This window comes from Rhinatrema bivittatum, chromosome 2 (assembly GCF_901001135.1).
Source record: "Rhinatrema bivittatum chromosome 2, aRhiBiv1.1, whole genome shotgun sequence".
NCBI classification, from domain to species: domain Eukaryota; kingdom Metazoa; phylum Chordata; class Amphibia; order Gymnophiona; family Rhinatrematidae; genus Rhinatrema; species Rhinatrema bivittatum.
The window spans coordinates 227,120,330-227,143,010 of NC_042616.1; the positions used below are offsets into that span (position 1 = coordinate 227,120,330).

The window sequence follows — 22,681 nt, forward strand, 5'->3', positions numbered from 1 at the left end:
GCAGCCAAAAAGCAACCAATAATAGGAGAGGGGAATGGGTAACTCCAATACGGATTCCAGGTACTGTACCACCTTTTGCCAAAAGGGCTGAATCCGCGGGCATGCCCAAAACGCATGCGATAGCGAGCCCCCAGCTGCGCCACAACGTGGGCAATGAGGCGAAGTTGCTATTTTTGAATGAAACGCCTCTTGCGCAGACACATAACTGCGACGGAGAAATTTATACTGCATTTCGCGATAATACATGTTGACTGAGCGTTGCGAGATACACCGAAAACACGCATTGATAATAGCAGATGTTAACACAAATACCCCATCCCGATTCCACCTTTCCACCAAAATAGAGCATGTGTCCTTTAGAGTTAATTGTTTGAGCAAACGATAGTGTTGGGAAAGAGACGGAGGCTGTGCCTGTTCTACTAGTAAGTTTGCTGTGATGTTACGAAAGAAAACTACTTGATCACTCATTTGTGGTAGGGAAGCAATATAGTGTTGGAGTTGCAAATATGGGAACACCTCCTTGGCTGAAACACCATAAGTGTCCTGCAATTCCGCCAAAGAGAAAAGTTTACCCTCTTTGCTCACCACATGACCCATGTGTGTAATTCCCAATTTACCCCATCTTTGAAAGGGAATAGTGTGCAATCCGGGGAGAAAATCAGGATTTCCTTGAATGGGTAACAGATAAGTACATACCCGTTCCATCTTTAACAAGCGCGTGAATTTAACCCATGTTTGGTGAAGGGGTTTGGCAAGCGCATTCTGTACCAGAAAAGTATTTAATCTAGCTGACGGGGTTTGCAAAACTGAGGTCAACGCATAAGGATTAGCCCAGGCTTGATCCACCAGCAGATTCAGATACGTGGAGGTTCCCAAAATCCAGTCTCTAATTAACCGAATATTCCCTGCCAAATTGTATAACGCAAAATCCAGGACTCCTAGCCCACCCCTCCCCCAGGGCATCCGCATCCAAACCAATGGAATACGTGCCTTCCCCCCCCCGCCAGAAGAAACGCCTTTGAATCTTATCCCATTGTAGTAACTCCGCCCGACGTAAAATGAGAGGCAGATTTTGAAGAAGGTAAAGCCACTTGGGCAAAATCACCATCTTAAACAACTGAACTCTACCCCCTAAAGAAAGGGGGAGATCCGCCCAAGCTCACAGTCGGTCATGGGTACTTTGTATCAGAGGCTGGATATTTAATGCATACAGCCTAGAAAGATCCCGAGAAATAACGATACCGAGGTACTTAAAGGAGTCCACCGCCCACTGCAGAGGAAAATCCCCCACCCAGTCCTGCTGTAATGTCGTCGGACTTGCCAAGGCCTTAGATTTACTCATATTAAGACGCAGACCTGAGAATGTCCCAAATGTCCAAATAAGTTGTAGAAGCCACCGCAAGGATGAGAGCGGGTCCGTCAAAAAAACAAGCATGTCATCTGCGAATGCCGCATACTTAAAAAGAGTGGATTGAAAACGGACTCCCCTCATCTCTTTAGTAAGTTGAATAGCTAAAAGTAACGGCTCTAATTGGAGAATAAACAACAACAGGGATAACGGACAACCCTGTCGTGTGCCACGAGTGACGTTGAAAACTTCCGAATGTGATCCATTGGCCAAGATAATCGCTTCCGGGTTGGAATATAAAAGATGTATCGCCTGAAGAAATAGACCTTCAAAACCCATCAACTGCAGCACATGGAATAAGTAGGGCCATTCCACCCTATCAAAGGCCTTTTCTGCATCAAAGCTAATAGCCAAGAAGGGAGTATCTGAATATTGACACATTGTCATGGCAGCTAAAATTTTCTGGATATTAACAAGGGTGTGGTGCTTCCGGACAAACCCCACCTGGTCTTCTCCAACCAGCGAGGGGAGCACGGTCGCCAACCTATCCGCCATTACCTTTCCAAATATCTTATGGTCAAAATTTAACAAAGATATAGGCCGGTATGACTCTGGTGAGAAGGGATCTTTCTCTGGTTTGGGGATGAGGGTCACATGTGCCCGATTTTTGTGTTTCGGGAAAGAACCAGTTTCCAACATGGCCGAAAATGATTGAGCCAACGGATTAACTACCTGGTCCATCAAGCATTTATAAAATTCTGCCCCATATCCATCAGGCCCCGGAGTCTTGAACCTTTTCGCCTGTTGAATCACCAAGCGTATTTCTTCCACTGATATCTGTCTATTCAAATAATCCTTTTGTTCCAGTGTTAGCTGAGGGAGTTGAAATTTAGAGCAAAACTCTCACAAGCCTCCTTATTCCAACCCTCCGCTCTATACAAGTCACTAAAAAAATCTCAAAAGCACTGAAGGATGTCTTTGCGGTCCATATGTAAGCGCCCGGTTCATGATCGTATAGCGGGAATATGACGGGAACCCCGCGCTGACTTCACTAGATTAGCCAATAACTTCCCAGATTTGTTGCTATGCTGATATAGCTTATATTGAAAAAACAAAATACTTTTACGCGCTCTCTGATGCAATAAGGTGTTTAACTCTCCCTGGACTGTATGATAGTAGGCTCTATTCTCTGCTGTATTGTGCTGTACTAATCGTGTACGTGCCTGCTTAAGCTGCGAAGTCAAAGACAGAAGCCTATGAGTCATGGATTTTTTTCCTGTGTGACATGTAAGAAATAATATCCCCTCTTAGCACTGCTTTGGCTGTATACCAAAAAAGAACTGGGGATGTGACCTGCTTCTCATTAAAGGCTACATAATCTGCCCAACTTTTAAGTAAGTGTTCACGAAATTTCTCATCAGCTGTCAAGAAAAAAGGGAATTTCCAAAAATTCGAATTTTGAGTATGAGAGGTCAGTTCTACCTCCAACCTGACAGGAGCGTGATCAGAGATCACGATGTCGGCTATCTCAACTGGCCGGATCTTCGCACACCCATGAATACTAGTTAAAAAATAATCAAGCCTGGATAAAGTCCCGTGTGCCCACGAAACATGAGTGAAATCCTTTTCACCCGGGTGAAAAACTCTCCAAGTATCCATCAACTGCAAAGAGGATTCTAAAAAAGATGGGCCTCTACCTATACCCGATGTCTGCTGTGCTGATGGGGACCTATCCAACACCGGGTCCCTGTATGGAATGGAGACGACCCCATGGAATCTTCAATGTAATTTAATGGCAGAATTCTGCCCAAGAAAGGAGAGAGGCCCAATTATGCTGCTATTTGTTTAAATAGGTTCTCAGGAATTCCTTGAGGATTTAATTGTTTCTTTCCATCTGCCCATTACTTTGTGGATGGTATGCAGAAGACAGGTCCAATAAAATTCCAAACTTCTTGCACAGGCTTCTCTAGATTTGATTACATGACATGATGTTTTGTCTTTAATATTTTGTAAGTATTCATCTCAACAATATAGTTATTCAGTTCCTTTAGGGGCTATTTGACAAATATACATATTCTGTTGTTTTGCTGGTTTCCAGCACAAATGATCTGTTTCCACGCTCATAACCTCTTCCTCCTGAAGAAGCCATTAATAGCGAAACAGGGTCCTTTGTCCAGGAAAGTGAAAAATTGGTCTGAACACTAACCTCTGATCTACCCAGCTTTGAATCATTTGAAGTGGAACTCAGCTCACTGTATATTATACATTATTATGGAAATCAGTCCTTTTAGGTTAAAAGCCTGTTTGAATATAGCACATATTGAACATTAGCTCCTTTGAGGTCATAGATTATTTGAACACACTGAGTGTCATATTGGATGTTTGATCTTTTGGAATGAACTAAAGTTTGCTCATGAGATGTATAACTTAAGTATATTATAATAAAAAAAATAGTAAAAAAAACTTTTTCAAATATTTTGTTTATTCAATTGCAGTATGAGTGTTCAACTAGTACCATGTGATATATTAATCTATCAATATCTCTCTCTCTCTGTCCAAAAAAAAAAAAAATATATATATATATATATAAATATAGATAGATATACATAAAAAACATGATCCATTTAACTGCTCCTTTGGATGTCTAAATCAGTCAAAACTGGACCCATCTAGGTTTATACCATAAGCCTTCATCTGCGGCTACTTGAGGCTTTTGCTCTCACTCTTATTTCCATAGGCAGCAACATTCCTCAGTAGGGGGAAAACCAACCACAGCGTCCTTCAGGCTCTGGTATATGTGCAACTTGAATTCCCTTCAGGCTTATGTGTACACATTGTGCAATTGCTGAGATTTTAGAAATCCCCAAACATGTGAATTCTGTATTATCCCCAGTCCCTGGTGGACAGATGAAAAGTCATATCTAGGAATCAAAGCCAGATCTCTTTCATGGCAGTGTGCAGATAGCTTGAAAACATGCACACTTAAAAACACGTAGAAACAAACAATCCCTTAAAATGAAAGCTCCTATCTTAGGCTAGTAGTTTTCTGATTTGTCTTCATTCATATGGATTAGTAACTTATAGATCAAGAGAAAGTTGATGAATTTTTATACTGCACTTTTAAAACTGAAATTCAAGAAAACATTCAACTTTATAAATATGGTAAGAACAGGTTGTACATCTAAATACCTGCTTTATCACTTACACTTAAAGGTATATTTTAAAAGTGTTGCACGTGATAAAAATGGGAGATACACATGTGACTCGGATGTGCATGGGCCACACAGATTTTAAAAGACCCGTAGCTATGCGCATATCTCCCGGTACGTGGATAATACAATTTTGGCAAAATAAGTGGCAGGGAGGGGCGTGGGCATAGTCTGGGCAGGGCATGGGCATATTAGAACTACACCATGTAGTCAGTTACATGCACTAGCGCCCGCTGGGATCCCACAACCATGTAATTTGCTTCTGCTATGAGCTGCGTGTAAGTAGGTAAATTAAAAAAAAAAAAAAAAGGGTTGTTTTAAGGGTTTGGGTTAGTAGGGTAAAAGGGAGGCTAGTTAGGTAGGGAGTTTAGGAAGTTCTCTTTTACTAGGGCGAACTGGGAGGGAACTGGGAAATAGGCGTAATGTGTTGCCATGCACAGCTACTAAAATACCCTTCACTTACATGCTCAAGATAGCATTCACGTGACCATGTGCCCGTCGATATAAAATCATGTGCGCGGGTAGCTGATTTTATAACATGCGCGCATAAACGTGCACATGTTATCAAATCGGTGTGTCCATGTGCATGCACTGGCAAATGCATGCACATGTGCGCACATGCATCACTTTGAAAGTTACCACTTTGGTTTTAAAACTTTAAAAAGATCTTTCTGAATCATGAGAATGATCAACTATATTTGAAATCTATTAAACAAAAGGATAAAAGTGATACTGTGGAATTAAGCGTACATGTTACAAACATAAGTATATTAAGTACTTCGTACATTGAAAATGAAATCAAGTGCAATAGACATTTTTTAAATAATATAAGAGCTTGTGAGCAATGAATAAATAGGAAGCTTTTTTCAGTTGGTTGCAAAATCCCTTGCAACAAGGAGCAAGATTACAGTACCTTTGTTAAAGATGAAAATATCTGTCTTTGGTATTCACTTGAGGTGAATTTAGTTCAGACACTCATTACCATTAATTTATTAAATGTTATGCTATGATCACTACGTTTTGTGATAAGTGTCATCTACACTGCAAATACTACAGAACTCGGCTGCCAGAATACTTACTGGTAAAGGCAGAAGAGATCATATCACCCAAACACTTGCAGATTTACACTGGCTTCCAATAGAACAGAGAATAAACACTGCATTACGACTACATGTCCCCCAAAGAAATCTCAGATCAGCCAATAACTAACTACTAACCATACCCTCAGTCAAAACAGCAGAGTTGACCCAAGTTAGAGAGAGAGCACTATCTTTGGCAGGACCATTATTATGGAACACATTACCACTAGAATTAAGACTAATGAAAGAAATAAAACTCTTCAAAAAAGGCTTAAAAACATGGCTCTTCAAAAAAGCATTTCACAGTGAGGTAGCAGAATAACACATACACAAAGCAGGAATTCACCAAGAAAAAGCAGTATTGCTTACTTTTGTTATTTTCTCACAATTTAAGTATTAAATTATAAAGACAGTCAATAGTAAATGGTAATCACACCCTTTCCCAAATAGAGTATATTAGCGAACTATGTAACTGTATAATAATGGCACCCTTTGGATAAATTAGAAACCACATATTTGTGCCTAACTGTAAACCGTTGTGATGCTGCTCTACTATACGACGGTATAGAAAAGTTTTAAATAAATAAAAATAAATAAATTAGAAACCATTTCTTAAATACTGTCCTGCAGACCACCACAGAATTATTGCTAATATTTTTTTAAACAATCATTGCATGATAACAAGGACACAAAAAAAGGCATAAAATTTTAGAAATCCCACTGGACACAGTCAAATAGAAGTACTACACATCATATTTCCTTTTAAATATGATTTCGAAATAGATTAAAGTGTTTGTAAATAAGCAACTAAATATATAACAACTCCCCCATCCTCCAGTTCTCATTGTTAATCAAATACCTTAAATATACAGAAAATGCTCTGTTCTTAAAGAGACGCAGCAAAGCTGACAAAAAAAGATTTGAAATCTTGAGTCAACACATGAGAAACAATAAAACAACTAAATGAAAAAAAGAATAAAATCAAATAAAACTAGGAATTCTCATAAATGAATCTGTATGCTCTGTCCAATTTCTTCATATCTTACAATAAGGAACTGCAAGGTTATTCTTAGTCACTGTCAAAGAAGAGCACCAGACTTTGATTTCTAGCAATCCTTACAAACCTTCTGAACAATGGGTTCCAAGAAACCATAGCACATGAAAAAATAATAGTACATGCTATGACGTCAAAGACAAGATTGCACAGAAAGGACTCGGACAAATCAGGTGAAAGTGGCAAAACTCATGCATAATGGTGCTATGTTGTTTTAATTTGGCTTCTTGTTCTCTATCTAAATGTAGGAATTACAAGAGTGAAATATCCCAGATAACTAAAATATGTTCCTAGGAGTGATGGAATGCTTTTGAGAACAAAATAGAAACATGAAAAAAGAGCAACACCATGGAGGCAATATTCAGTTGCTGGACAGCTTGCAAAGTTAGCCAGATAACCTTATCCAGTTAACTTGGTTGAGATATTCAGCGGTGTTGCTGAATATACCCGACTATCTTCATAATAGCTAGATACGTTTATCGGGCTAACTTTAGGACTAATTCTATGACATAACCAGAGTTAGCCAGATAAGTTATCTGGATAACTAAACTTCATGAATGTCCCTATGTTATCGAGTTAAATTTTAGCAGGATAATTAGTTTCCAGCTAACAGTTAGCTGGATAAATGGCGGAAATATTCAAAAGTCGGCATTGAATATGGACCCTTATGAGTCTGTTTTAGTAAGATGCTTTTCCCTTGTGAAGATCTGGATACATGAGATCACACAGAATTGTATGCTTCTGTGTCTGAAAGGGAGATATTTTGATGCATATCATCATTTTCTACTTGTTTACTCATCCTTTGTCCATAGTAATCCTTTCAATTATTGATATTTTAGGTAGGCCTGATTTTCGAGGGAGCATGGAATGGGACGAATCAGCCACAGTAGGGACCTGGAATGCTGACATGCATGGCTTTGCCCCCAAGATTACAGAAATTATAGTACTTGGACAAGACTACAGTGGTGGAGCAGGGCCCCCCACAGTGTAAGGCCTGTGTTAGTTGACCCCATTAAGGATGGTCCTGATTTTAATAATACATTTTTTTCATCAGGACAAATACTCTATAACCGAAAAAACAGAAGCTGGAAAAAATAAAATTTTTAATACTTACAATCCATAAATTTGAGGAGCAATTTCCAATCTGTTTAAATGCATGTACAATTCAATATCATGTTTCTTGAGCAGAAAATCTTGAATATGGTTTACTTTAGTCACTATAGCAATAGAAGGCCCTAAGTCCTGTGGTCTGGCAAATGGTACAGGCGACATCACTGCATCTTTCTCCTAAAAACAAAAAGAAAAATCATAATTAATTTGTGCATAACAGTATTTTTCAAATCATTATATTCTCATATTAGAATTCAAATGCAAATGCGTTGATAAAGCAAATGTTGCTTACCTGTAACAGGTGTTCTCACAGGACAGCAGGATGTTAGTCTTCACATATGGGTGACATCACAGGATGGAGCCCAATCACGGAACACTTTTGTCAAAGTTTCTAGAACTTTGACTGGCCCCTACTGGGCATGCCCAGCATGGCACTAACCCTGCAGCCAGCAGGGGGTCCCCCCTTCAGTCTTGTTTAAAAAGCTACAGGAAGTGCCGAAAAATAAAATAAGAAACGTAATGAACCCAACACCGTGGGGCAGAGGGCGGGTTTTGTGAGGACTAAAATCATGCTGTCATGTGAGAACACCTGTTACGGGTAAGCAACAGTTGCTTTCTCACAGGACAAGCAGGATGGTAGTCCTCACATATGGGTGAGTACCGAGCTGAGGATGTCTGAGTGTGCACCAAATGTACCCAGGGGTACAAGGCACTAGAACTTGGGTAAAATTTGGCCAAGGGCATCCTGAACCCTACCGGGCAGGCGGAAGGGTGTTTGTAAGTCAAGCTGAGAATAGGTTGCACAGGGCAGATTGGCCGAGGATGGAATCTTGTCTTCCACCTTTGTCCAAGCAATAGTGGGCTGTAAAGATATGGAGAGAACTCCATGTGGTAGCCCTGCAAATGTGAAGAAGCGGCACCAATCGTAGGTGTGCTACTGAAGTCTCCATGGCCCTCAGAGTGTGCTTTAACATGGTCTTGAAGTGGAATGCCTGCTTGCTGATAGCAAAAGGATATGCAGTCCGCTAACCAGGAGGAGAGAGTCTGCTTACCCACAGGCTGCCCCAATTTGATGGAATGGAAAGAGACAAACAATTGAGTACTTTTCTTGTGGGCAGCTGTACGGTCTAGGTAGAACGCTAGAGCACGTTTGCAATCAAGGGTATGCAGAGCCTGCTCTCCTAGATTGGAATGGGGCCTGGGGAAAAAGGTAGGTAGGATAATGGATTGATTGAGATGAAAATCCAATACTACCTTAGGCAAGAACTTAGGGTGAGTGTGGGGTACTGCCCAGTCCTGCAGAAGTTTAGTGTAAGGCGGATAGGTAACTAGGGCTTGTAACTCACTAACTCTGGAAGCCGAAGTGATTGCCAAAAGGAAAATCACTTTCCATGTGAGATAGCGAAGTTCACAGGATTGGAGAGGCTCAAATGGTGGTTTCATGAGCCGACCCAAAACCAGGTTGAGGTCCCAAGAAGGGGTCGGAGGGCACAGGGGAAGCTTAAGGTGAAGCAAGCCTTCAGAAATCGTGTTACAAGGGGTTGTACTGTTATGGGAACACCCCAACACCTTTATGGAAGGTGGCCACCGCACTCACATGCATTCTGATGGAGGAAGTTTTTAGACCTGACTCTGACAAGTACCAGAGATAGTCCAGAAACTTCGAGATTGGAGAGGTAAAGGTGTCAAGGGATTGAGAAGAGCACCATGACTGAAACCTGTTCCATTTATAAGAATAAGATTTTCTTGTGAAAGGCTTCTGTGAAGCAATCAGGACACGGGAAACTGATTCAGAAACGTTAAGTGGCTGGAAGATTAACCTCTCAACATACATGCCATCAGGGACAAGGCCTGCAGTTTGGGGTGGCGTAGGCACCAGTCGTTTTGGTAATCAGAAGCAGGTCCTTTCTCAAGGGAATGTGCCTGTGAATGGAGAGATCCTGAAGTATTGGAAACCACACTTGGCGTGGCCAGTGAGGTGCTATCAGGATCATGCTTCCCTTGTCCTGACGTAACTTCATGAGAGTCTTTGAGAGAAGTGGAAGTGGAGGAAATGCATATAGGAGACCGGTCGCCCATGAGAGGGAGAACGCATCTCTTGGCTGTGTGTGTTGGCTGCGAGTGAGAGAGCAAAAGTTCTCTACTTTGCAGTTTTGACATGTTGCAAAGAGATCAATATGAGGGTAACCCCATTGTTGGAAGATCGAGTCCGCCACTGAGGGGTTGAGAGACCACTTGTCTGTTTGAAAGGCGCGACTTAGTTTATCTGCTAACACATTGTCCACTCCCGGCAAGTAGGTGGCCCTGAGGTACATTGAGTGGGAGAGGGCCTCCGCCCATATCTGCGCAGCTTCCTGACACAGAAGGTAGGAGCCCATCTCTCCCTATTTGTTGATGTACCATATGGCCACCTGGTTGTCCATCTGAATCAGGATGACTTGGTTGGAGAGGCGATCCTGAAATACCCTGAGAGCATATCTGATTGCTCAAAGCTCCAGGAAATTGATTTGGTGTTTGGCTTCCTCTGGAGACCAAGATCCTTGTGTCTGCAGATCGGCCACATGGGTTCCCCAGCCGAGGTTGGAAGCACCGGTGGTGAGAGTTATTTGAGGGTCTGGAGCCTGGAAGGGCAAGCCTTGGAGGAGATTGATCTGATTTTTCCACCAGGTTAGAGACTGACGGAGTGAGTCGGTGACATGGACAATGGTCGACAGGGGCTGAATGCATTGAGTCCATTGTGATCTTAGAGTCCACTGCATGACTCTCAAGGCTAGGTGGGCCATTGGGGTGACCTGAACTGATGAGAAAGTGGCGTGCAGTCGTGTAGCGCTGAGACTGCAGCTGGTGTGCAAGAGAGATGAGAGTGAGAGCTCGTTGTCGAGGTAGAAAAGCTTTTGCCTGCAAGGTGTCCAAGTCTGCCCCTATGAATGATAAGGTTTGAGATGGGACTAAGTAGGATTTGTCGTAGTTGACGAGAAATCCTAGCGAAATCAGAGTGTGTAAGGTAAGATGTAGGGACGACTGAGCAGTTTGCTGAGTGGGAGCCCTGATCAACCAATCGTTTAGATAGGGGTAGACGTGAACACCTTGAGTCCTGAGGAAGGCTGCAACTACTACGAGACATTTTGTGAAGACTCGTGGTGCCGACGCGAGGCCGAATGGAAGCACTCAGTACTGATAGTGCTTGGAGCCTACCAGAAATCTCAGGTATTTGCAATGAGATGGAGTTATCGCAATATGAGTGTATGCGTCCTGGAGATCGAGAGAGAAGAGCCAGTATTCTCTTTGCAAAAGAGGAAGGAGGGATCCCAAGGTCACCATCTTGAACTTTTCTTTGTAGAGGTACTTGTTGAGGGCACGTAGGCCCAGAATTGGACGAACGCCACCTGAGTTTTTGGGGATTAGAAAGTACCGTGAATAGAATCGTAGGCCTTGTTGGGAATAGTGCACTGGTTTTATTGCTTTGGACTGGAGGAGGAGGGAGACCTCCTGTTCCAGGAGTGGTGAGTGGTCGGATGTTCCCCACGTCAGCAGAGGTGGGGAGTCCGGTGGGATGGAGAGAAAGTTCAGGTGATAACACTGAGAGATTATGGCAAGGACCCACTGGTCTGAGGTGATTGTGTGCCATTTGTGGAGGAAATGGCACAATCGACCTCCCACTGGTATCTGAGGCAGTGGAAGCTGGCTGCTGCTCTCTATGCAGGAGTCAAAAACCAGAAGCAGGGCCCGGCTGAGGAGCTGCTTGCAGCTTCTGTTTTCGTATCTGACGAGACTGGGCCTTTTGGAAGGGTTTTGTGGAACGAGTTCTAGTCGGTGGTGGATAGGACTTCTTTGGACGGAAGAATGACTTTTTAGTATCCTTCCTGAATGGCTGTTTAGAGGCATACTCAGAAGGCATCAGAGAGAGCTGTCTCAGGGTTGCATGATGGTCTTTGAGTTCCGCCACCATTCGTTGAATCTGTTCGCCAAACAGATTGTCTCCTATACAGGGTAGGTCGGACAATCTGTCCTGTACTTCCGAGCGAAAGTCCGAAGACTTGAGCCAAGCCCATCTTCGCCGAGATAGCAGCTGCAGATACCCTGGTTGCAGTGTCAAAGATATCATAAGATGATCTTATCTCATGCTTGCCTGCCTCAAAACCCTTGTTTACTAGGGTTTGGAGCTGATCTTGAAATTGTTGAGGCAGGGAGTCTGTTAAGTCTTGGAGTGCCTCAATCCTTGAGGCACTCCACTTTGGTGCCCACACCTAAACTTCTCATTCTATTCACAAACCTCCTATGCGGCACCATGGTGAATCCATGCTGTCTCATGTCCAGCAACCCTCTGGATTGCAGATAGTTCATTATCTTCTCCTTGAGCAGAGTCTCCATTAATTTTCCCACCTCTGAGGTGAGGCTAACTGGCCTGAAGTTTCCAGCCTTCTCTCTGATACTGTCCTTGTGAAGCGGGACCACAAACATTCTTCTCCAGTATTGCAACATCAATACTGTTTCCAGGGATCTATTGAACAGATCTTTCAGTGGACCTGCTAGCTCACCTCTGAGCTCTCTTAGTATCCTGGGATGTATGCCATCTGGCCCCATGGCCTTGTCCACTTTTAGCTTTCCCAGCTCTTCCCATACATTTTCTGTAAACAGGATTGTGTCCACCAGACTCCCATCACTGCTCTTGTCCATCAGCAATGGTCCTTCTCTAGGGTCTTCTCTAATGAACACTGAACTGGAGTATTTATTTAATAGTTCTGCTATTTCTTCATCTTTCTCCACACTTTGCTCTTTTGTCTCTTTCAGTTTTATTATACCACCTTAGATCTTCCTCCTTTCACTAATAACTGAAAAATATTTTGTGACTTCTATTCAGGTATCTGTTGAGACATCACTGAGTACTGTGATCAGTTCTAGAGATCACATTTATAAAAAGACATTGATAAAGCAGAAGTACCGTATTTTTCGCTCCATAAGACGCACTTTTTTTCCCCCAAAGGTGGGGGGAAAATGTATGTGCGTCTTATGGAGCGAATATAAAAAAAAAACCAAACAAATCTAACAAACACCCCCCCCCCCCCGACTCCCCCAAGACCTGCCGACTTAATTTCCTACAACCCCCCCCCCCCAAAGACCTGACAAATTAATTTCCTGCAACCCCCCACCCTCCTGACCCCCCCAAGACCTGCCAAACGTCCCTGGTGGTCCAGCGGGGGTCCGGGAATGATCTCCTGGGCGTGGGCCGTCAGCTGCCAGTAAACAAAATGGCGCCGACGGCCCTATGCCCTCACTATGTCACTGAGACCGATCGCTGCTATTGGTCGGTCTCAGTGACATAGTGAGGGCATAGGGCCGTCGGCGCCATTTTGTTTACTGGCAGCCGACGGCCCTATGCCCTCACTATGTCACTGAGACCGATCGCTGCTATTGGTCGGTCTCAGTGACATAGTGAGGGCATAGGGCCGACGGCTGCCAGTAAACAAAATGGCGCCGACGGCCCTATGCCCTTACTATGTCACTGAGACCGACCAATAGCAGCGGTCGGTCTCAGTGACATAGTGAGGGCATAGGGCCGTCGGCGCCATTTTGTTTACTGGCAGCCGACGGCTCACGCCCAGGAGATCGTTCCCGGACCGCTCCTGGACCCCCGCTGGACCACCAGGGACGTTTGGCAGGTCTTGGGGGGGTCAGGAGGGTGGGGGGTTGCAGGAAATTAATTCGGCAGGTCTTGGGGGGGTCAGGGGGGTGGAGGTTGTTAATTTAAAGGGTTGGGATGGGGGGGGGGGGGGTTTTGGGGGTTCCCACAGAAAGAAAAATTTTCTGATCTGGGGAGTGGACCGAAATGGCCCTCCCCAGACCCGAAAACAAAATGGGGAGAAAAAAAAAAACTATGCACTCCCCTAATTTGCTCCATAAGACGCCCAGACGCAGAGCCGGTTTAGCACAATTTATTTTTTTTTAATTTTCCCCCTCTGAATCCTAAGTGCGTCTTATGGTCAGGTGCGTCTTATGGAGCGAAAAATACGGTAATTGAAAGGAGGGCCACAAATGGACTATGATGTGAACTAGAATTCACATACAGAAAGAAGAAATTATAGATATAGTGGGCAATATTCAAAGTGCCCACACTGAAGCAAAGTCTGTGTGTACTTTCAACCCTTAATCTTTGCACCACTTTTCAAAGGGAAAATATGAGGAGACTTTCACTTTGAAATTTGCCACATGGACAACATAAGCATGGATATTTGTGTCTGCTCTTGCAAGTGAAAATGCCATCTGTGTGCATACTTTTTCTTTCCAAACTTAAACACTCCCTTGAGAAAGCCTCCACACAATGCAGATAAAAATGTTTCATTTTATAAATCAAGAACCAAACTTCTGTTGGGAATGTGCCAACTTTGTTTAACATTTTGTAAATTGGAAGGAAGTCACCTAAAGAAATGGATGACTGGTTTTGAAGTGACTTTTTTATTTTTTATTTTGGCTGTGTGTGTTCAGATCCTGAAAGAGAACATTTCCATAGAAATAACTTATGCCTTTGAAACAGAAGTCATAGGTATGAAAAAAAAGAAAAGCTCTGCAAACATATCATTATTCCTTGCTTTCTGCATTTCTTCCCTTTGATATATTTTTAGGGCCTGTTTAAGTCAGGGCTTGCTATTCCTGCTTCGGCCTGGCATATCTGCCTTGCTCTTAAGTGCCTCATTTCTGATTCATCATAGAACCAATAAGAATTCACATTCTGTAGTGCAGAAGGCGAGACCTGAATGTGTGTTATCTAAGCAGATCATGAGAGTGGATCAGCAGCTTCTGAAGATGTAGGTTTACTCTGATGTGCATTCATGGTGGATACATTCTGGGGAAGCCAGGTTGTCACCTCCCCCTGACAAAGATGATAAAGTCCTGGGTGTTGCTGCTAGGTATTTGCAGTAGCACCTTTTTCTAAGAAAAGCAGACTACAAGTTGAAAGTTAAAGCTGTAATGGTCAAACCGCTATATATATGAAAGTCTAAAATTGTTCCCTTTCAAGACAGATTTAGAAACTGGAAGGGCGTGACTGCACAAGGGTAATGCAACATGTGCACTATTTCCATTTTTTTGGGGGGGACGGACGGGGGGGGGGGGAATCTAGCACCAAATGGATTCAGGAAAACCTCAAGGAAAAGACAACTGACTTAAAAAGTCAATGTTGTTAAGGGTGGAAACTATTAGCAGAGAGAAACAGAGACATTCCAGCTTAGGTGAATTTCTTATTCAAAAAGGCAAGTAATAAATAAACATTAATAAATAAATAATGGAAGTATTCTTAAGACTAAAGAAAGGTTCAGTGATGTTGGAGTCATCCAAACAAAAAATAAATTAGTGGCGTGACTCAGATCTGTACTGAGACTAGTATTATGTATGGTAATATATTTATAATGACCTGGAAAGGGGAATAATGAGTGAGGTGATCAAATGAGAAATTATTACTTACCTGATAATTGCCTTTTCCTTAGTCCAGACAGATGGATTCAGGACCAGTGGATTATGCATCTCTACAAGCAGATGGAGACAGCAGAGTTGCTTACCTGTAACAGGTATTATCCCAGGACAGCAGGATGTAGTCCTCACATATGGGTGACGTCACTGGATGGAGCCCTATCACGGAAAACTTTCTGTCAAAGTTTCTAGAAACTTTTGACTGGCACATTGAGTCCACTGAGCATGCCCAGCATGCCATGATCCCTGCAGCCACAGGGGTCTCCCTTCAGTCTCGTTTGTAGCAATAAGTGCGAGCAAAAAAAATAAAAATAATAAAACGGCAGTGGACCCAACTCCGTGGGGTGGCGGGTGGGTTTTGTGAGGACTACATCCTGCTGTCATGCGATAACACCTGTTACAGGTAAGCAACTCTGTTTTATCCCAGGACAAGCAGAATGGTAGTCCTCACATATGGGTGATTAGCAAGCTACAGGCTGACTCATATTTTGTCAGGTCAATGGCATGCAACTTGTGCAACAGGCACAACAAATGGGGTGCCATTGACTATGATGAGGCAGCCTGAATCACGGCAGGTGGTTGTGGAAGGAGTTGGGTATTATACTGGAAATAGGTTTTTCAAGACAGATTGTCCAAAGGCAGAGTCTTGTAGTCCTTCCTTATCTAAGCAGTAGTGAGCTGCAAATATGTGAAGAGAACTCCAAGTCGCAGCTTTGCAGATGTCAGCAATCGGTACTGAACGGTAGTGTGGTACTGAGGTTGACATAGCCCTTACTGAGTGCGCTTTTACTAACCCCTGAAGAGGAAGGCTTGCTTTCTCATAGCAGAATTCGATACAGTCTGCTAGCCAGTTGGAGAGTGTTCGTTTTTGTCAAAAGAACGAAAGAGTTGGGTGGATTTTCTATGGACTGCAGTGTGGTCTAGGTAAAATGCGAGTGCATGTTTACAGTCCAAGGTGTGCAAATCTCTCTCGCCCTGAGGAGGAACAGTAAGCTTAGCGAGGGAAAGATATGAGAACCAGTCAACAACATCAACAACTAAATAATAATAAGGCAAATAACTACTCAACTATAATTATAATTGTAATTACAATCACAACAATAAATATAATTGTAATTGTAATTACAATCACAGACCAGTTCTCGCGAAGTCTTAGCAGTACACTTTTGACATCTTCCAAGTGAGTGTTCAGGTCCTGGGAAAATATCAAGATGTTGTCTAGATACACAACGACACATTTGTAGAGTAGATCACGCAGAATGTCATTCATCATATTTTGGAAGACAGCCGGGGCATTGCACAAGCCCCGGCTGTCAGCAGGTATTCAAAGTGTGCATCCCGGGTATTAAAAGCCGTCTTCCATTCATCGCCAGAGCAGATGCTAACTAGATTCTAGGTTCCCTTGAGATCAAGCTTGGAGAATATCTTGGCTTCCTGTAGTCTATCAAATAGCTCCGAGATGAGTGGTAATGAACAGCGGTCTTTCACAGTGATCTCATTTAGACCTCTGTAATCAATGCATGGACGTCCTTCTTCCCCACAAAGAAGAAGCCTGCGCCCTCAGGGGACTTGGAGGGTCTTATGAAGCCTTTCTGAAGATTCTCCTGTATGTACTCAGACATAGCTTTATTTTCCACTACGGAGAGAGGGTAAACCCTTCCTTTGGGTGGCTCAGTATCAGGCTTCAAATTGATGGTGCAGTCGTAGGATTTGTGTGGAGATAGAACGTCTGCGGCATCTTTGGAAAATACATCTTGGAAAGATGCATATTGAGGCGGCAACCCAGACATCAACGGGGTAGTTGGCATGCAGGGAATTGGAGACACCTCCATCAGACACTTACCATGGCAATCTGGACCCCATCTGACAGCCCCAGAGTGGCCCAGTTGAATTGAGGCATATGCTTCTACAGCCACGGTAGCCCCAGTACTAAAGGTTGCATGGCCTTCTCTAGCACAAAGAAAGAAATAGTCTCTGATGAAGTGCACCAGTTCGTAGGCTCACTGGATCGGTGAGCAGGGTTACTTCACCCGGTAAGGGCTCCCCATGAATAGAAGACCGAAGTAGTGGAGACTTCATGGTAGTACTGGGAATCCGCAAGTGTTCCACTAGACGCTTCAAAATGAAATTTCCTTCTGCCCCAGAGTCCACTAGGGCAAGAGTCTGGTATTCAAGAGGTCCGCAGATCAAAGATGCAGGAAGAGAGAGTGGAGGAGAGGGTGCAGTTAGACTTAAGAAGAGTCCTCCCACAGGACTTAGGTCTGCCAGTTTCCCGGACATATAGGGCATGTTTGCACAGCATGTCCAGCTTGACCACAATACATGCATAGTCCCAGTCTCTTGTGTTCTTCTCTCTTTTGAAGATAGGTGACTGCGGCCTAATTGCATTGGTTCTTCTTCACCAGCAACTGGACCTGAGGAAATAGGCCTGGGTGTGGACTTTACTCGAGTCTCTCCTTGAAGAGGTTTTCTGGGAGCCTTGGTCTCTTGAACCATGTCACGAAGTCGGCGATCAATCCTTGTTGCCAACTTCATTAGTTCAGCCAAGGTCTCAGGCATCTCACGAGCCGCCAGCTCTTCTTTCAACCGAGAGTTCAGTCCTTCAAAGAAGAGGGTCTTCAGGCACTTAGGGTCCCAATGTAATTCTGACGCCAACGTCTTGAATTCTATGGCGAAGTCTGGTAAAGGTTTGTTTCCTTGCTTCAGATGAACCAACGTGGATCCTGCAGTTGTGTACCTGGCAGGGTCATCGAATACTGATCGGAACAGTTCTAGGAACCCATCAAGGTCATGCAGGAGAGGTTCATCGCGCTCCCACAGCGGAGAGGCCAATGCAACGCTCTTCCGTCCAGATAAGACAAGATATAGGTGGTCTTGGCATAGGCTGTAGGAAAATGTTTAGGTTGCAGAGAAAAATGCATGCAACACTGATTTATAAATCCTCTACATTTCCAAACTTCCCCTGAGAAAGGTGTTGGAGCAGATAGAGGTACAATTGTCTTGACCTTCACTTCTGGTGGTGTAACTTCTTTACCTGCGGTATTCAATGTATTCATCTGTGCGTGCAACTGGTTAAAGGCAGCAGTCAAATTATGCAGCGAGTTCTGTTGTTCGGCGATTCGCTGGGCCAGGCCTGGAATGGCCTGCAATGCGGTGAGCTGAGCTGAATCCATGGAGTTAGCAATCTGTTATGGTTAGAGGTGTTTGAGTGGATTCTCGGGGTACTGTGGAGTTGACCACACCCACAGGGAGGAGCCCTGTGAGGAGCCACAGGACCAGGCTAGACTCAGGACGCACACAGAGATTTGTCTTTTATTGAACAGCTGATGAGTTCCACCAGAGGTGGCAGTAGTGAGGCAATCCAGAGATAGCAGTCCAGGGATCCTCCGCAGAGGAGACCTGTCTCACAGAGGTGGTTAGGGAAGTCCGGTTGCAGGTTCCCAGAGCAGCAGAGCTGTAGATGAGACAGACTGACAAGTTAGATTACTCACTAAGATGGTAGCTGTGTAGTAGCGATTCAAGTAGGCAGAAGTAGATGGTTATAGGCACTGAGACAGGGAGAGCAGGCCCTCGAGGAGCGAGCACCTGATCCCAGTAAGGCACCTGAAAGAAAGCAAAGGGCCCCCAAGGAGCGGGTACCCAGGTTAGAGAATACCCCGAAGGACAGAGAGAGCTTCCAGTGGCAGCATGGAAGTGGCAGAGTAGCTTAGACCGGACAAGTCCAATCCTTACTAACTCAATGAGCTAGCAAACAAGCACAGGCTAAATACCCAGATGGTGTGACGTCACTCAAGGGGGATGCCCCCGAGGTTCCCGCCATGACGTGGATAAAGATGCAGGTGGCGTGCGCGTGCACACGTAGGAGACCCTTAGGAGAAACATGGCGTGAGGCTTTGCCATAGCCGTTCCGGGGACACCGGAGAGCGTGGCTTGCAGACGCGGCGGTAGCCACCTTCCCAAGGCTAGCGAAGAGAGCAGAGAGAGAGGTGAGGCACAAGGGTCGAAGCCGTCTGAGACAGACGGACGCAAAATAGCGTAGATTCCCATGCCTGCTTCTTCTATGGGGAGTTGCAAGGAGATACCATGAAGATGCCCCGAGGAACACTGCAAAACTGCAGTGCATATCCTTCATGAATCCTCCAGGAGCCACTAATCCCATGTGATCTCGACCTACCTCTGATAAAAGAGAGAGAGAGAGGCGTCGTCCTATCACTTGTTTCCAAAGGTGGGTCAGCTAACCTTCACTGGGAGGCTCGGGTAGATCTGCTATCTGAGCCCGCTTCTTGCCTGGGCTGTCTGGGACGAAAGGACTGAGACCTATCGAAAGGCCGAGTCCTCTGAAAGGTTGACGCTCTGTAGGGATGAAACCACTTGGAACCCTGGAGATGAACCCTTATATGAAAGGGACATTGCAACTGCTTCTTATCCTCCGGCAACCAAGGAACCGGAGATTCATCCCAGTTACTAGCCAGTTTCTCCAACTCACTCCCAAACAAAAGTGAGCCTTTAAAAAGCATTTTTGTAAGATTAGCTTTGGAGGTTGCATAGGCTGATCAATTTCGCAACCATAGCTGACGTCTGGCTGCTACCATGGAAGCCACTCCTCTAGCCGAGGTACGGACCAAATCGTAGCCCACATCGTCTAAAAAGGTGGTGGCAGGTTCCATAACTGCCTGGAATTCATTCCAGAATCATCAACCTCCTGAGAGAGAAGCAGACAAGAGCAAACCACTAGAGCACAACAGAAAGCAATCTGTAAGGTCATCGCCACTGCTTCAAAGGCTTGCTTAAGAATGGCCTCAATCTTCCTATCATGCATATCTCCTTCAAGGCCACTCCAACCTCCATAGGGGATAGTCGTCCACTTAGAGACGGCGCAGTCAAGCGCATCTACTTTTGGAAAACACAAATGCTCCCTCACTGCCGGATCCAGGGGGTTCAAGGCCTTCCAAAGCCTGATCCCCTTTGAAATTTGCCTCCGGAGCGTCCCATTCAACATCAATCAATTCTTGAATCTTTTCCATAACAGGGAAAAATCAAGATGCTTTACGCAAGGAAACCAAAATAGAATTCTTCTTTGGCTCAGCCACGGAATCCATTCCAGGTACATGCAGCATCTTCAAGGTCAGGGAAATCAGGGCCATGTCTATGAAAGAACCACAACATGGTCTGATACAGTTCCAGTCCTGGAGGAATTTCCCCATCTTCCAGGGAGTCAGGATTTGCCTAATCATCAGTGCCTTCTGGATTCCCGTATGGGATACCCGCAGCTAACCGAGGCTTCAGCTTCAGCGCTTAAACATAGGACTGGAAGAGGGTGGGGCCACCGGCTGAGGATTCGACCTGATATGATTGATCGAAGCTGAGCAGTTCAGCCTTACCGGGCTGCGTAAAGAGATGCTCTCTAGCTGTGAGGGGAGATGGCACCTGCCGTCACCGCTGCACTCGACTTCCTGCACCCGCTGCCTTTAAGCTGTACAATCAGCTAAGTTCAAACCTGCATAAACCAGCTATCGGACCAAGGCACACCTCTCAGACACTATGGAAATCACCTCAGGAATTCTTACCTGTGGGAGGGACCATCAGGTATCACCACAGTAGAGTGGGGCTTTTTGAATTTCTTTTCCAAAATTCTCCTTACAAATCTGAAGCAATCCCCCATAGGGAGATGCACATCCACCATCTGCTGGAGACGGAGAATACTGGCAGGCCGAGGTCACTGTAGGGATATATATACTGGGATGTCAGCTTGCTCCTTCTCCACCTGCTGGCAGAGTAGCATAAAGCAAAATTGCTTACCTTGTAATAGGTGTTATCCCAGGACAGCAGGATGTAGTCCTCACATATGGGTGACATCATCAACGGAGCCCTAGTGCGGGAAAACTTTCTGTCAAAGTTTCTAGAAACTTTTGACTGGCCCCTTGAGGTCACTGAGCATGCCCAGCATGCTATGATATTCTCTGCCACAGGTGTCTCTCTTCAGTCTCGTATGTAGCAAATGCGGTAGCAAAAATAAAATCCAACTCCGCGGGGAGGCGGGTGGGTTCCGTGAGGACTACATCCTGCTGTCCTGGGATAACACCTATTACAAGGTAAGCAATTTTGCTTTATCCCAGGACAAGCAGGATGCTAGTCCTCACATATGGGTGATTAGCAAGCTAGAGGCTGAGTCATTTGGGATTGAGGCAACAGAGAAGTATTGTTGTTGAAATGAATCAGCCGAAGATCACAGCAGGTTGGATGTAGAAGGAGTTGGGTTTAAACTGGAAACAAGTTCTTTAAGACAGATTGTCCGTAGGTTGAATCTTGTCGTCCCTCTTTATCTAGGCAGTAATGAGCTGAAAAGGTGTGAAGAGAACTCCATGTTGCTGCTTTACATATGTCAAGGATTGGCACTGAACGATAATGTGCTACTGAGGTTGACATTGCTCTGACTGCATGTGCCGTTACTCGCGCTTGTAGAGGAAGGCCTGCTTGTTCATAACAAAACTGTATGCAATCTGCTAGCCAGTTTGATAAAGTCTGTTTACCCACAGCTTTACCTGGTTTGTTTGGATCATAAGAAACAAAAAGTTGTTTAGATTTCCTGTGGACTGCTGTGCGATTTATGTAGAAAGACAATGCACGTTTGCAGTCCAAGGTGTGTAATGCCCTTTCTCCTTGATGAGAATGAGGCCTTGGAAAGAATGTGGGTAAGACTATGGATTGATTCAAGTGGAATTCCGTAACTACCTTGGGAAGGAATTTTGGATGTGTTCAGAGAACCACTCTGTCATATAGAAACCTAGTGTAAGGTTCATATGTGACCAGTGCTTGTAACTCACTTACTCTCCTAGCTGATGTAATGGCTATGAGGAAGACAGTTTTCCATGTGAGAAATTTAAGATCACAAGAATCTATGGGTTCGAAAGGTGAACGCATGAGTCTTGTTAAAACCAAGTTCAGGTCCCATGACGTGACTGGAGGCCGAATTGGTGGTTTAAGTTGAGTTAAACCTCTCATGAACCTGGTGATAAGAGGTTGTGTAGATATTGGTGCATCTCCTATTTTGTTATGGTAAGCAGAGATTGCACTTAAGTGAACTCTTACAGATGAAGTCTGGAGACCAGATTCTGAAAGATGGTATAAATAGTCTAGAAGAGAAGTTGTGGGGCAAGTAAAGGGATCAATAGTCTTTTGCCTGCACCACAGGGTGAATCTCCTCCATTTGGAAGAGTAATTCTTTTGTGTGGAAGGCTTACGTGAAGCTATAAGCACTTGAGATATATTAGATGAAAGATTGAGTGGTTGTAAGATCAAGCTTTCAACATCCATGCTGTTAGGGCTAGGGATTGGAGGTTGGGATGGCGCAACCGGCCTTGATCCTGAGTTATGAGAGTGGGGGCTACTCCCAGACGAATGGTATCCCTGACTGAGA

At 44.4% G+C, this 22,681-nt stretch overlaps 1 protein-coding gene across 11 annotated transcripts in view; it reads right to left on the bottom strand.

Annotated features, from left to right (window-relative positions):
* Positions 1-22,681, bottom strand: part of TBC1D5 (TBC1 domain family member 5) — a 1,653,915-nt gene that overhangs the window by 528,944 nt on the left and 1,102,290 nt on the right. For all 11 annotated transcript variants that reach the window (XM_029589267.1, XM_029589269.1, XM_029589266.1 and 8 more), the window contains one exon: positions 7,805-7,977. In XM_029589267.1, coding sequence (XP_029445127.1) covers positions 7,805-7,977 — 173 coding nt within the window. The remainder of the gene's footprint in view (positions 1-7,804; positions 7,978-22,681) is intronic.